Source organism: Megascapheus bottae, chromosome 2 (genome assembly GCF_031878675.1).
Source record: "Megascapheus bottae isolate mThoBot1 chromosome 2, mThoBot2.hap1, whole genome shotgun sequence".
In the NCBI taxonomy this organism is placed as follows: Eukaryota; Metazoa; Chordata; class Mammalia; order Rodentia; family Geomyidae; genus Megascapheus; species Megascapheus bottae.
The window spans coordinates 89778323-89792640 of record NC_143510.1 but is presented as its reverse complement, the minus strand read 5'-3'; the positions used below and the strand labels follow the sequence as shown (position 1 = coordinate 89792640).

Here is a 14318-nt window from a genome sequence, read left to right as displayed (position 1 = left end):
ATCTTGTCTACCCTACATCCCCAGGAATTCAGAATTAGTTAGTCTGGAATAAGATCTTGCTATAGTACTTTTTTTTAACTCCACAAATGCTGGGCATGGTGGTATGTTCCCATAATCCCAATTACTTAAGAAGCTGAGGCACGGTATACCTGTTTCTACATAGACAGACCCTGTACCATAAAACAACAAACAAACAAATGAACAAACTCCAGGCACAGGGGTTCAGACCTGTAATCCTAGTACTTGGAGAGCCTTGGTGAAAAGGTTATAAGATCCCATTTCAGTGGAGAAAGTTAATGTGTGGCCCTCATTCCAGCTACAAGTGGGAATCATAAATCACCAGGGGAAAAAACGGGCTGGAGGCATGGCTGAAGTGGCAGAGTGCTTGTCTTTGCACAAGGTACAAAGTTCAAATCCTTGTAAAACACACACACACACATACACACACACACACACACTTTTACAAGTGATAAAGGTAGCAAGAATGAGAGTGACCGTGGGTAGTTGCTCACAAGCTTGGTAGGAAGGTAGAGTCTCAGACCCCTGCTGAAGACTCAAGGGCCCACTGGACAAGGCCTGGAAGGAGAGCACAGACCTGAGGACAGCCAGGACCGCAGGTCCTGTCCCCATCGCAGTCCGCAGTGGGACATGCTTTCCCTGCATCCCTTCATCAAATCTTTGCCCTGTGCAATAAGGGGGTCTGGAAAGCACTTCCTGACCACACCAAAAACTAGGGCTGGGGCAGAGGTTCAACTTGACCAAAGTCTTCTCTTGCCCCTTGTGGCCTGGCTCTGACAAACAGCCTGATTCCTTCCTGACCTTCAGGTGAAGGGAGGGGCATGGAGATGTTGGGGAGAAGTGATAAATGAGGAACCAGGAACCGTGGGTCCAGGGTGGGGAACCATGAACAGAACGCTTTACCAGACAGAAACTGCCCTCTAAGGAAAAGGACTGGGAGCTGAGGGGTTAAGCGCTACTACTGACCTCATACACCTCTGCCTGGCAGTATTTGATTGACATCTCATTTCTCCTCCTCCTCTTCCTCCTCCTCCTCTTCCTCCTCCTCATTCTTTCCTTCCCTCCTCCTCCTTCTTCCTTCCTTCCCTCCCCTCCTCTCCACCTGAGAAAATCTGGGACCAGCCTGAAGGGAGCCTAGAGGATCCCAGAAAACCTTGGGGCTCCCAAAAGGCCCCTTGCCCATGAAAGAAAACTGGAGTCCCACTGTACTCCAGGCCTTACTCCTCTGCTAGGGATAAAGCAGCACCCCCCTCACGGTGACCCGAGCCATTCTCAGGGCATCTTTGACGGGGATGAGGGCAGGGGACAGCAGGCATCCTAGGAGAGGGACAGAATGGGGGAGAGCAGCCTCTTCTACTCCAAGTGGCCCCTTCAGAAAGAGCAGAAGGTAGCTCTGGCCTCCTGGCCATTGTGCCAGGGGCAAGGCCTGGGGGTCTTCAGATGGGGCCCTCCCAAGGCCTCCAACTTCCCTGTTCTGCAGGGCTGAATGGGAAAGGGGGGGGGTGTCCTCACCCTCCCCTGCTAGAAAAAACTGGGCTCTTCTGGTATGGGCTGAAGGAATCCCAGTTGCCAGCCTGGTGGGCAGGGAGGTGTTCACAGTGGGGGGACCACACTGGAATTCAGCCCTCCTTGCACCCCTACAGGCCCACATTCCTCCCCAGCACCTGTGGGCAGAGAGCCCAAGCACAGCAGGCAGGACGGCAGGTGCAGGGAGCAGCCGGGCTGGCGTGGCTTCTCTGCACACCCGTGTGCCCACTGCTGCTCCCACCCTGCCTGGCAGCAGGGCCAATGAGAGAAGGGGCAGGGCATTGGCAAGAGGAGCTGCGGAGCGAGAGACCCTGCTCCGGAGTTTTACCCTGGTCCTCTCCCCCCACAGCACCCCTCCCTGCCCAGGAGTCTCAGGTCCAGTCACACACACAGCCGAGAGTGAGGAGGTCCTGCCCTCCAAGAGGAGGGGTCAAGGGGTGCAAGATGAACAGGGACCCACCGAGAGAGAGATGCTGGGCAGGCGGGCGGCGGGCAGCAACGGGCGTTGGAGCAGCCAGCACAGGACTGGCTGGATGCTGGTCCCTCCGTCCCTCTGTCCATCTAGGGCGGCTCCTGTCCGGGCGCTTCTGAGGCCAGGCGGGCGCTGTTAAAAAGCTTTTTATGTGTGTGTGTGTTAATCACATGATTGCCGTTCACCTGTATTTCGAACAAAGACAGCTCACTGTTTCAAGGCCCCGAACAAGAGTCTGGGCACAGGGAAGAGAAGGGAGGCGGGGGGAGGAGGGTTGGCAGCGCCGGGGGTGGCGTTGAGGAAAACTGGGGGGAGATTGTCCAAGGCTAGCAAGCGAGAGAAAGAGAAAACCCTTATCAAACTCCTAATTCACTGGATCCACAGCCCCACACACACTGGCCCAATTGTCTGGCTGCTTGTGTGCGAAAGCATGTGTGTGTGTGAGTGTGTGAGTGTATGTGAGTGTGTGTGTGTGTGTGTTCCAATGTCAGCCACCCCCCCAACATGCCTTCACCTCGTGTGACTACCTCATTGTGTCCCCTTTACCCACCCCCTTCACCCCCAGGCCTTCCCAAATACGAGGCCTTGTGGCTTCAGACTCCTTGTTCCAACCCCACTCCGGGCAGGTCCCTTTAGGGTGGGCCTGGGGCCTTGCCCAGCCGCAGAGGGACTGAGAGCTATGCGATCACCACTGTAGAACAGGCCTGTCTGTGTGTCCCCCACATGTACCCCACCTCTGCCTTGCCACCTGAGCAAGCAGGGCTGTCCTGGCTGGGAAGAGAAAGGGACTGTGACCTTTGGAGGTGAAGGGGGGTAGGGACAAGGCAGGGTTGGAGAGGGAGCAGCAAGGACAGCTTGAACCAAGGCAGCTGGCACCCCTTTTTCAGGACTGGGAAGTGGGGAACAGTGAGGGGACACACACGACCAGGACCCCCCAGTGTGGAGAAGGTTAGGTCCCAGGAAGGACAGTGAAGACTTCAGCCCCACCTCCTGTGACTCCCGCTTGGGCCAGTCCAGCTTTCCAGGCCCCAGGGGTCTGGAGAGCCAGGCCCAGGGGCTGGATGCAGCATCCACAGGGGCGGAGGGTGTCCACCTGTGTGCCTTCTTCCCCAGGTGGGGACCGCAGTGTCTCTTGCTATGTAGGCTGAGGCGGAGAGGGCGAGAGAGAGACAGAGTGAGAAGCGGGTGGAGGGGGGGCATCTGGGACCCAGGAAGCACTCGATACAACTTCTTAAATGAATCCACACTGGCTGCCACCCTCCCCGGTGGACAGGACCTTCCCAGGCCTTCCTCATGGCCCTTCCCTTCCTTTGTCTCCAGCCAGTCCTGACACCTGAGGCAGAGATCTAGGTCCCAGATGGGTCTCATCCTCGAGCTCACTGCTGTCTGCATCTCTCCCTTCCGGGACCTAACCACCCCAACTCGACACCCATCTGGGGGACACAAGTTCAAGGGGAAGGGACTGGAGAGACAGTGGGGATCAGGGGTGGGGGGCCTGGGTGGGGTGGAGGAGCCCAGGGTGCTGGGGATGAAGGCAGCGCTGGAGGCTCCACCTTCTGCCCTTCCCTCCCTCCTCTCCCCTCCCCTCCCCCTTCCTTCCCCAGCCCTCTGCAGCCGCTCAGGAGCTCAGTCAGTCTCAGACTGTCGGGCCAGGGTGGTTGGTGGTGAAGATTGAGGCTCTGTCCCACGGAAGCCAGGGCAGTGGCCTGAGGTTCAGGGCCCCCTCGGCCCCTCCCTCCCAGCCCAGCCGTCTCCTCGCAGCCCCCGAGCTGGACCGCACACCTTGGGACTCGGTTTTCCACTTCCTCAGGACGAGCCCTAGGCTGGAGGAGAGGCCTGAGGAGGTGAGTGTGCTCCCCTAGCTGACCAGGCGGGGAAGGGGGGGATGACACCCCGCCGAGCGCCCCCACTCAGCCTCTCCAGACTCCCGGCCGGCCGGGCGGCGCAGGGGAAGGAGGCGAGGTGAGAGTCAAGGTGGGAAATTCCAGGGGCCGGGTTTAGAGCAGCATAAAGGGTCCGTTTTTCTTCCTTTCCATCCACACACCTCCACCCAAAGGGAGGCTTTAAAATACACACAACCCACCCCAGCCCGCGACGGGAGGGCCAGGGGTGGGATGCGCCCACCTCGGGTCGGGCACGTGCCCCGCTCCGCCGCCCGCCCTCACCGGGCTCCGTGGCGCCCTCCTTCCCGTCCAGGTGGGCGTTGGGCTCTTTGCGAGGACCCCCGCGGCTGGCCCGGGGGTGGCGGCCGAGGCGGCGGCGGTCGGGGGCGAGATGGCGGAGGAGCAGGACCTGTCGGAGGTGGAGCTGAGCCCCGTGGGCTCGGAGGAGCCGCGCTGCCTGTCCCCGGGCAGTGCGCCCTCGCTGGGCCCCGACGGCGGCGGCGGCGGCGGCGGCGGCTCGGGCCTGCGGGCCAGTCCGGGCCCGGGGGAGCTGGGCAAGGTGAAGAAGGAGCAGCAGGACGGCGGCGAGGCGGACGACGACAAGTTCCCCGTGTGCATCCGCGAGGCGGTCAGCCAGGTGCTCAGCGGCTACGACTGGACGCTGGTGCCCATGCCCGTGCGCGTCAACGGCGCCAGCAAGAGCAAGCCGCACGTGAAGCGGCCCATGAACGCCTTCATGGTGTGGGCGCAGGCGGCGCGCAGGAAGCTGGCCGACCAGTACCCGCACCTGCACAACGCCGAGCTCAGCAAGACGCTGGGCAAGCTCTGGAGGTGAGCGGGGCGCGTGCGGGCCGGCGGGCGGCTCGGGCTGGGGGGCCCCTGTGCAGAAGGCCCTGGGGTCTCCCAAGCAGGCTAGGCTGGGGACCGCCAAAGTAGGACAGCCTAAGCCTTCAAGACAGGGCAGTGTGGGGCCCCCCAAAGCACAGGCTGGGGCCTCAAAGAAGGGTAGCCTGCCCCTCCCCAAAGCAGGACCGCCTGGGGTCCCCCTCCAGGGGAAGGCACTTCTTGGCATGCCCTTCTGCCACCAGGGGGGGCCTCCTGGGGTCGGGCTTGCTGTTTGCCCTGGAACTCTGAATTCCTATGGTGGTGTAAGGCCTGACCTCCCCACCCTGGCTGTGGGGGGGCAGGGAAGGGGGGGGCAGAAAGCGCCCCCTGGTGGTGGGAATCCTGTGCATCGCTGGCCTCAAGGGCCACAGGCCACAGGAGGTGGTGGCGGGGAAGATGAGCCACATTCACACACAAGAACCAGGGTGCCACCACCAGTTCCAGTGCTCAGGAGGGTAGGAAAAAAACTTAAGGCCTTGGCCAGAGACATTGAGAAACGGAGGCAGCCAGATGGAAAATCCAGACTTAGAAAGTGTGTGTGGAAGGGGTGTGTGTGTGTGTGTGTGAAATAACACTTCCTGCCACTCCAGGGTCCCTGACCAGCTGTCTCCCCAGGCCTCTCTGCCCCCCGCCCTTTCTGGGCTAAGAGTTTCCCTATTCCTAGCTCCCCACCCACCCTGTCCCACAATCTTTCTCCAAAGTTAGCGCCATCTTCTCTCCTGGGGCTCCACCCAACATGAAGCAATGTCTTCCCCCTCAAACCCAGTTGTAGCTGAGCAATCTGTCCAGGAAGAAGCTGCCTTTCCAAGCTGCCTTTCCCCACAGAGTCCCAGGCTGAGACCAGCTGAAACCTTTGGGGTAACAATCCCCTAAGAAGGAAGCCTCCAGCCCTTGCTCCTGGGGATCACCTGGCCCTTGGTGAATGAGGAGGACCCAAACCCAGGAGTCCTAGAGCAGCTCCCAGAGAGGACAAGAACTCTAGCAGATGCCAGCCTACAGAGGTCACCTGATCTCCACTACTGGCCAGAAAGGCTCTGCAAAGGTCACCAGCAGTTGGTGCCAGAGCCAAGGCCAAACCCAGTCTCCCAGTTTGCTGTCAGAGGTCATCTCCACACTGTCCCTCCCTGGTGATGGTGGTCGGCCAGACAAGGGTCTAGAAATGGTGAGGGCAGGCAGAGAAGAGAGAAGTGGCGCTTCTGGGCTTTGGGAAGTCCACAGTCTGTTGGAGGAATTGGTTTCTACCCACTCCACACACATATATACCCTGTCCTTGCTGGCCCGACTTGAAGACCAAGGGCTTAAAGTAGTGAAAGGACCAGGAGGGTTCCCAAGAGACTGAGATCTGCACCCCTGCCATGCTGCTATGGCACTGAGGTGCCCCAGAGCAGGACTGGCAGCTAGCTCCTTTAACCAGGGTCTGTCCAGGTCCCAGCAGGGCTCAGTCAGACCAGTGCCTTTTCAGCTGTCAGACTAAAAAATAAATAAGGTCCATGAGTGAGCTGACCGATGAGAGATAAACAAGGGTAGACTCCCCCTCCATTGTCCCTGTCCCTTCAGAAGGACTTACTCCTGGCCAGTCCTCAGTTGGTACCTAGGCAGGGCACATGGGAAAGCAGGCTCTATTAGCAGAGGACCCAGCCTGAGGGGTGGGAAACGACAGGAAGATGGCCAGGGTCCAAGGCTATTTCAATCCTCTGCTAGCTCCTCCGGAAAGGGGATGACTGGGGGACAAAAGAACAGAAAGCCAAAGGCAAGAGCAGAGGGTGCCACGGCAGGTCTGCAGTCAGGTCCTCCGTGGGCTCGTGAAGTCCACTTGGGTATGAACCTCAGATGTCAGCTGAGGAAGAGGGTGAGATGCTCTGTGGTGGCTGACCCACCTGGGAATCTGTGTCTCAGGCTGGAGGTTCTCCCACCCCCAGTCCCACGGGCCAGGCCAGGTGGGCCCCACCCACTGGAAGCCCCCTTTCCTTCTTGGCCTTTTCCAAACTGTGAGAGGAAAGGGTTCCATTGGGTTAGGACAGTGAGTGCAACGTTGCAGTCAAGTTTAGCTGGGGGCCTGGGTTCTTGGGGTGGGGTGGGGTGGGCTGGGGTGAGGAGAGACTCTGGACCAGGTTCTTGTTGTTATTGTGGGTTGAGGGGCTTGAACTCAGGGCCTGGGTGCTATCCCTGAGCTTTTTTGCACAAGGCTAGCTCTTGACCACTTGAACCACTTCTGGCTTTTTGGTGGTTAATTGGAGAAGAGAGTCTCATGGATTTTCCTGCCTGGGTTGGCTTCCAGCCACGATCCTCAGACCTCAGCCTCCTGAGCAGCGAGGAGGACAGGCACAAGCCACCAGCCTGGCTTGGGTTTGTCTGGGGGGTATGTGGTACTGTGAGGACTGGCTTCAGAGCTCACAATGGGATCAGGTTTTGGAGTCCTCTCTCTTTTGGCCTGCATAGCCACAACCCCTCCATACCCCTGCCGTTTTCTTGCTGAATACCGATTGCCAGCTGGGCAGAGAACACAGGCTACGATTAGAGTAAGAGTTTGATGACTAGCCACTCAGAAGCCTCTAAGCTGGGGCTTGCAGCTGGCGAGGCACTGACCCTGGTGGTGCCTTGCTCAACTGCAGGGTCCCTTGGAGAATGCTGGGCAGGCAGGGGCTCGCTGGGAGGCTAAGCTGTAGAGGAATGCCTGGCATGACCACCCACTCCCACCTCAGCCTTCTGCCACCTGGGCATGCAAGGTAGGGCCACTGGAGCAAAGAGGCCCCCCAGTCAGGGCCAGGCTGCTCGCACAAAGACTAGCAGCCTTCACGTCCCAAGGTCTGGGAGTCTACCATGTGTGCTTTCCCCTCCGCCCATTCTGCCTACCTCAACCTGGGGCAGCCAGACCTGGCCTGAGGCTGGTGTCGGGTGGGTGGGGCCCTGTGCCAGGGTTTCCTCCCTCCACCCTTGGTCATGGGACTGTCCTGTGCATCCTTTGCTACCTGTAGGTACTCGGGATCTTCCTTCACCACACAGTCCTCCCAGAATGAAGGGGACTCACACCCGGCCCCCTCAGTCCCATCGCCCTGGAACTGACAAGTCAGCATTCCAGAGTGAAGGAGCATCCAGGCCCTTCTGTCCAAGCCCCTGTCCACAGCATCAGAACCACATCCGTTTCTGAGGCTTGAGCAAAGGACATTCTACATCCATTATTCTGGGGCTCCCTCACCCCTGGCACAGTTGATCTCATGTCTTTAAAACCTCAGATCCAGAGAAGTAGCTTCCTCAAGGTCTCATACCTGGCTAGTCAGTGGCGGACACTGGGCTCTTTACATACCCCCAGCCCCAGGAAGCTCACTTCCAACCATGAAATCAGTTCTACTTGGAGACCGTTTTGTTGTCTTCTGTCCTAGGGCTTAAGCATTCCCCTGGTACAATCCATGTCCCTACCTCTACTCCAGTGCTCAGGGACCGATTTCCTGTACTCTCCAGCCTCTGAGTGTTAGAGGCAGAAATCAAGGCCACTGATGCTTGGCCTGGCACCTTCCTGGCTCTACCTGGACCCTGCCTGTGGACTTCCCATCCTTCCACGGGCCTTCTAGGGCCAACACTCAGAGGGATGCCAGCCTGGGTGCTTTGGCCCTCACGCGTCTCTGATGTTCCCCCACCCCAGGCTGCTGAATGAGAGTGACAAGCGGCCCTTCATCGAGGAAGCCGAGCGGCTCCGGATGCAGCACAAGAAAGACCATCCCGACTACAAATACCAGCCCCGGCGGCGGAAGAACGGCAAGGCGGCCCAGGGGGAGGCTGAGTGCCCGGGTGGGGAAGCTGAGCAGGGGGGGGCTGCTGCCATCCAAGCCCACTACAAGAGTGCCCATCTGGACCACCGGCACCCGGAAGAGGGCTCCCCCATGTCAGATGGGAACCCAGAGCACACTTCAGGTGAGTCCTGGGCTAGGGGACGCTGGTGGCCTGCGTCCCTGCTGCTTCCCAACAGCACTGGGTGTGGGGAAGGACTGGGGTGCAGCAGCCCAGAGACAGCTCAGTGGGAGATCCAGGTGCTCCCCTGGAGCAGACAGAGGCCAGCTCACAAAGTTTCGGCTTCCTGGAGTGAGAAATGGCTAGCAGAGTTACAAGGAAAGGGAGCCTGAGGAGTAGATCAGAGGGGAGGGAGGCAGTGCCTCTTCCCACCTCCTGCTGACGGGACGCTGTGAGGTTGAGCTGGGGCCATCAGGGGTCACACGTGGCCATTTCTGTTTCGTTCTCATGAATGACAATATGATCTGAGCACCTACTGTGTGCTGGGCACTGAGCCAAATGCCTGTATGTATTACCGCCTTCAATCGTCCAGTCAGCCCTAAACAGTGGAGTGGCGCGGCCAACGGCGGAGGCAGGTTACTGTCTCCTTATGGATGAGGAAACGCAAGAGGAACTTGCCACGTGGCTGAGTCTGAGCCCATCAGTTGGCTCTGGGGCCTCTGCTTGGCTGCCTGGATGTTCCCCATGTACAGAAGTGCCACATGGGGTCTAGCAAATGGCAAGTCTCCAGTGAGCAGCTTTTACCAACCTGGTGTCCACTAGAGGTGTGCACTAGAGGGGACACAGGAAGGCAAACATAAGGCTGCAGTCCCTGACCTCAGAAGCCCACCCTTTAGGAAAGCAAAGCAAATCATACATAAGAACAAGAAGCCCCGCTGAGTTTCATGGGTGCAGTCTCTAGGGAGAAGCCACTCACCCAGTCAGGGCTCCAGAAATGCCAAACACCCGAGTCAAGGAAGCTTCCAGAAGGAGGCTGTGTCTGAGCCACCTGGTCTTGTCTCTTCTACTCAGAAGGAAGCTGCTTAAGAGAAGACTAGGGATTTGCCCACAGTCACACATTAAGTGACAGAGCCAGGATTCAAACTGAGGCAGGACTCCTGAAGTCCCAAAGCCCTTGGCCCAGTACAAAACTTGACACTGCCTATCCTCCACAGGCTTCCAGTCTCTCTGATGGGATGCCTGGACCATGCCAGGGACACATAATCATACAACACACATCACAAAGCACATACAAAACACAAGATACACGTACACTCACATAGAACACAATTGCCGCCATGAACTCCTTGTTAGCCTTCAAAGCCAGTCTTCACTCCTAAGGAGACCTCCCCAAACCACCACGGCCAGAGGCTGCTTTCTTCTTGTTCCTCAGTCGCTTACATGTCCTATCATCCATTAAGCCCTCCCAGGCAAGGCAGGTGGGGGTCTCTGATCTCTCCCAGACTAGTAGCTCTGAGACACAGGGCCTGGTTTTACTCTTATTTGAATCCTGGCACATTGGCCCTGAGTGTTGCAGGGTAGCTGGGTGGCTAAGAAAGGGAACAGAGCCCAGTGTTCTCAGGGCTCTCCTGAGCAAGGAAGGAAAGTGGCACCACCTAGGGTGTCTCATGGTCAATGGGAATGTACTGCAGGCAGGGTAGGAAGAATTGGGGGGGTTGAGGGACAGGGCATAGCACCATTTGGGAACCCAGGCAGGGAGCAGACGCAGGTATGAGGCAATTACAAAAAGACAGGCAGGGGGCCGGGAGTTTGGCCTAGTGGTAGAGTGCTTGCTTAGTATGCACGAAGATCTGGGTTCAATTCCTCAGTTCCATATACATAGAAAAAAGCCAGAAGTGGTGCTGAGGCTCAAGTGGTCCAGTGCCAGCCTTGAGAAAGTTCAAGGACAGTGCTCAGGCCCTGAGCACTGGCAAAAAAAAAAAAGAGGCAGGAGGTCCCAAGTGGAGAGGGTGTATGAGTTCCAGTGGTAGAAAAGCCAACAGAGGCCTAGGGTGCCTTGGAGAGCAGGCAGAGCCCAGGCAACCATTGCTAGACCATATGAGGTGGACCACCAAGGAGGAGTGTGCAGCAGGAGAACCAACTGCAGCCACGTGAAAAACTTGCAGCAAGAGAGACTTTCCACACTGAAGCAGGTCTCTCGGTATGGGGAGGGGGCAGGTGAGGAGGAAGAGGGCGTCAGCCTGAGACCAGTAGAAAAACAAATGCCAGCATGGCAACAAAATACCTAACACAGGGCTCCACCTAGGCCCAGCTGCCTCTGACCTGCTCCCACCTTGTTGTCTCTTTTCCATCCAGGCCAGAGCCATGGCCCGCCCACCCCTCCAACCACCCCAAAGACAGAGCTGCAGCCCGGGAAGGCAGACCCCAAGCGGGATGGGCGCTCCCTGGGGGAGGGCGGGAAGCCTCACATCGACTTCGGCAATGTGGACATCGGTGAGATCAGCCACGAGGTAATGTCCAACATGGAGACCTTTGATGTGGCTGAGTTGGACCAATACCTGCCACCCAATGGGCACCCAAGCCATGTGGGTAGCTACTCGGCAGCTGGCTATGGGTTGGGCAGCGCCCTGGCCGTGGCCAGTGGACACTCTGCCTGGATCTCCAAGCCACCAGGTGTGGCTCTGCCCACGGTCTCGCCCCCTGGTGTGGATGCCAAAGCCCAGGTGAAGACAGAGACCACTGGCCCCCAGGGGCCCCCGCACTACACCGACCAGCCGTCCACCTCACAGATCGCCTACACCTCCCTCAGCCTGCCCCACTATGGCTCTGCCTTCCCCTCCATCTCCCGCCCCCAGTTTGATTACTCTGACCATCAACCCTCAGGACCCTATTATGGCCATTCAGGCCAGGCCTCTGGCCTCTACTCGGCCTTCTCCTACATGGGGCCTTCTCAGCGGCCCCTGTACACGGCCATCTCTGACCCCAGCCCCTCAGGGCCCCAGTCCCACAGCCCCACACACTGGGAGCAGCCAGTATACACGACACTGTCCCGGCCTTAAAGGGGCCCTGTCACGACCAGCCCCCTCCCAGCCTTAGCGGTCCCTCCCCGTAGCCCAGATGCCCTGCTCCTAACCCATCCCAGACCTGGTGGCGGCGGTGGGGGAGGCTGCAGAGCTGACAGCGGAGGGACTCCTCTCTGCTGGCCCCTGCCCTGATGACCCATGGCCTCATCCCAGTCTGGCTGACAGCTAGGCAGAGGAAAGGGACCCCCCCCCAAAAGAACCCTCTACCCAGGACCCGAGAAGGACCACTTACACAAGTCTCCAGGGTTGCATGGGCATCACAGGCCCCCTTCCTCTCAAGGAAAGAGGTCCTCGTGACACCAGACTTGAGAGCCAAGGGACCCGAATCAGAGCTTGGAGCCGGCCCTGTCCTGTCACTCAGAGGCTGAGGACAACTCCGAACAGCCTTGTGGCAAGTAGGGGAGCTCAGTGGGGGCTTTTGTCCCTTCAGTGCCTGACCCTTGCTGAATGCAGGGAGGAATGGACACAGAGGCCCCAGGACACAGGCCTCTATGGCACCAGTGCCATCCTTTGTCAAACAGGGCGCTCCTAATCGTCTTCCACCATGACCTCCCAGACCTTGAGACCCACACCAGGCGGGAGGAGGCAGGGACTGCAGCAACAGGGTTCAGAGACAATTCAGAGCCTTCCTCCCGGGCTCCTAGCCAGCTCCCCTTTCCCTCACTGGCCCCTGTCAGCCCACCTCCCTGGACGCTAAGAGTCAGTGCCGCGCAGACCCAAGCCCTTGGCTCCAGGTGGAAACACATCCATGCCGGCAGCAGGCTAGACAGGAAAGTCCTGCTATGTACATTCCGCCCTGCCTCTTTCCCTTTACCTCTCAGTGGTATCTGAATAAAGTGCGTAGCTCTGGTGCCCTATTCTCCTGTTCTCCCCGGCTACCCCCAGAGTCCACGTGTAACACATTGCCGCCCCCCTTTATTTATCTCCGTAGTCCCCTCGCTGCCTTCTCTCCTAGCTACTATCCAGTCCCTATTAACTCTGCATTAAGCATTTCGAGTAATAAAGGTTCCGGTTATCTGTGTGGTGGGCTGACCTGGAATGTCTATTGGTCTCTTGTCCCTGTCCCTGTGTTTCTTCAAAGGGCACAAAGGGTAGTCTTCCCTAAGAAACTGGTGTGGTGCAGTGTTAAGACTGCTTGTCTGGGGGAGGGGCGGCTGTGCAGGGGACTAAAGCCCAGAGGTTTAGGTAAGAGTGTCTGGGCTCTATCCGGCCCAGCTGGCACTCACTACAGCCTCTCTGCTCACCCAGCAGAGAATTTACCAAAATATTCAAAGAACAGGCATTTGAAAGGGAGCGAGCAAATAGGTTTGAGTCTAACAGGCAGTCAGGCTGGTCCCGTAGAATGTATGGAAAGGCCTTCTTTTTGCCACAACCCTCTAGCTGCCATGTCCAGCACAGCCCAGTCAGTAAATGTCACCTTCACAGCAGCGGCCTGGGCCCAGGCTGCCAGAAAGTATGGACCGTCAATACTCTCCTAGGAACTCTGTCCTCAGTGGGGACTGAAGCCCCCTCACTTCACAACCACACTGTCCGAGAGACAGAAGTCTCTTGAGCCTCTTAGTCCACTGGGAGAGCCAGCAACTTACCGTGTGCAGCCTGGTCAGGTTCCTCCAGATGTTCTATCCTGCGGGGCTGTCATTACCCCAGGTATTCTGATGGGGAAACTGGAGCTTAGGGGGCTGAGGCTGAAATGCTGGCATGCAGCATCTCAACGAAGCCAGCTCACCACCACCTCCCCCACCTGCCCAGGTTTGTGGACTTCATTTCCTTACAAATCTAGAGCGGTTAATCTGCTCCTGCTGCTGCAAAGGAAACTTCCCTTCCACGTGGGAACCCTGGCCCCTATCTGGTCAGGACCCTGGGGAGGGTTGGCACCAGGAACTGACCCAGTCTTCCCGGTGTGGCCAGCCAGAGGCTGTCCACCCAGAAGCTGTGCCCCAAGCTCTTCAGGACCTCTCCCCAAGCTGCTGACTCCCTGAAGCTTGGTGATTGAAACCCCCACACTATCAAATGGTATCTCTGCCAAGTCAGCCGACCTAGACGGGGTGCTCAGATAGTTCTAGTGTTTTATAGATTGATATGAGATTAGCAGATTTCATTGCCCACCTGTGATTCTTGGAACCTAGCTCTCCTTTGAGAGCTTTATGAATCTGAAAACTGGAATCTTCTCACTTAAAACATCAACAAAAGCCAAAAAGAAGAGGGGCAGGGCCCCTTGCACACCAAGGACCTCTCCGCTCCTCATCCCTAAATGCAGGCAAAGTGTCTAATTGGTTTTAAATCATCTCATCCCCACAATTACACACTCCACCTGTCACAGCCATGTAGATGCTGCCCAAGGCCTTGTGAAACTCAAGGCTCACAGGCCTCTGGCATTCCCTAGACCTACCAGACCAGAAAGCACAGAAAAGTGATTTGGCATTAACTCTTAGAAACCCCGTGCCACCACTGGGTCTCCACTCTCAGTGCTGGCACAGTTCTGGAGCTGTCAGTGTTCATCACAACTCCCCCTTCCCTTCCTGAGGGGCCAGACACTTGTCCATTTTCCACTGGGGTATTGCTCCGGCATGCTGTGGGGGGCTGTGAACGAGGCTGAAGAAGCTGAAGCCACTGCCAGGACCTTGGACCTCATGAGATGGGCTAGGAAGTCCCCATGGGGTAGGAGGAGAGATCTCAAGGGAGCACAAAACCCAGGAAGTCAGAAGACCAAGGCTGTAGGCTTCC

General features: G+C 57.9%; 1 protein-coding gene across 1 annotated transcript; it reads left to right on the top strand.

Annotated features, from left to right (window-relative positions):
* The first annotated feature begins 3646 nt into the window (after positions 1 to 3646).
* Positions 3647 to 12611, top strand: Sox10 (SRY-box transcription factor 10). The gene is made up of 4 exons (XM_090358036.1): positions 3647 to 3861; positions 4214 to 4731; positions 8426 to 8694; positions 10867 to 12611. Exons 2-4 carry the CDS (start codon positions 4292 to 4294, stop codon positions 11568 to 11570), a joined length of 1413 nt encoding a protein of 470 aa, XP_090214162.1. The 5' UTR covers positions 3647 to 3861; positions 4214 to 4291; the 3' UTR covers positions 11571 to 12611.
* The last annotated feature ends 1707 nt before the right edge of the window (positions 12612 to 14318 follow it).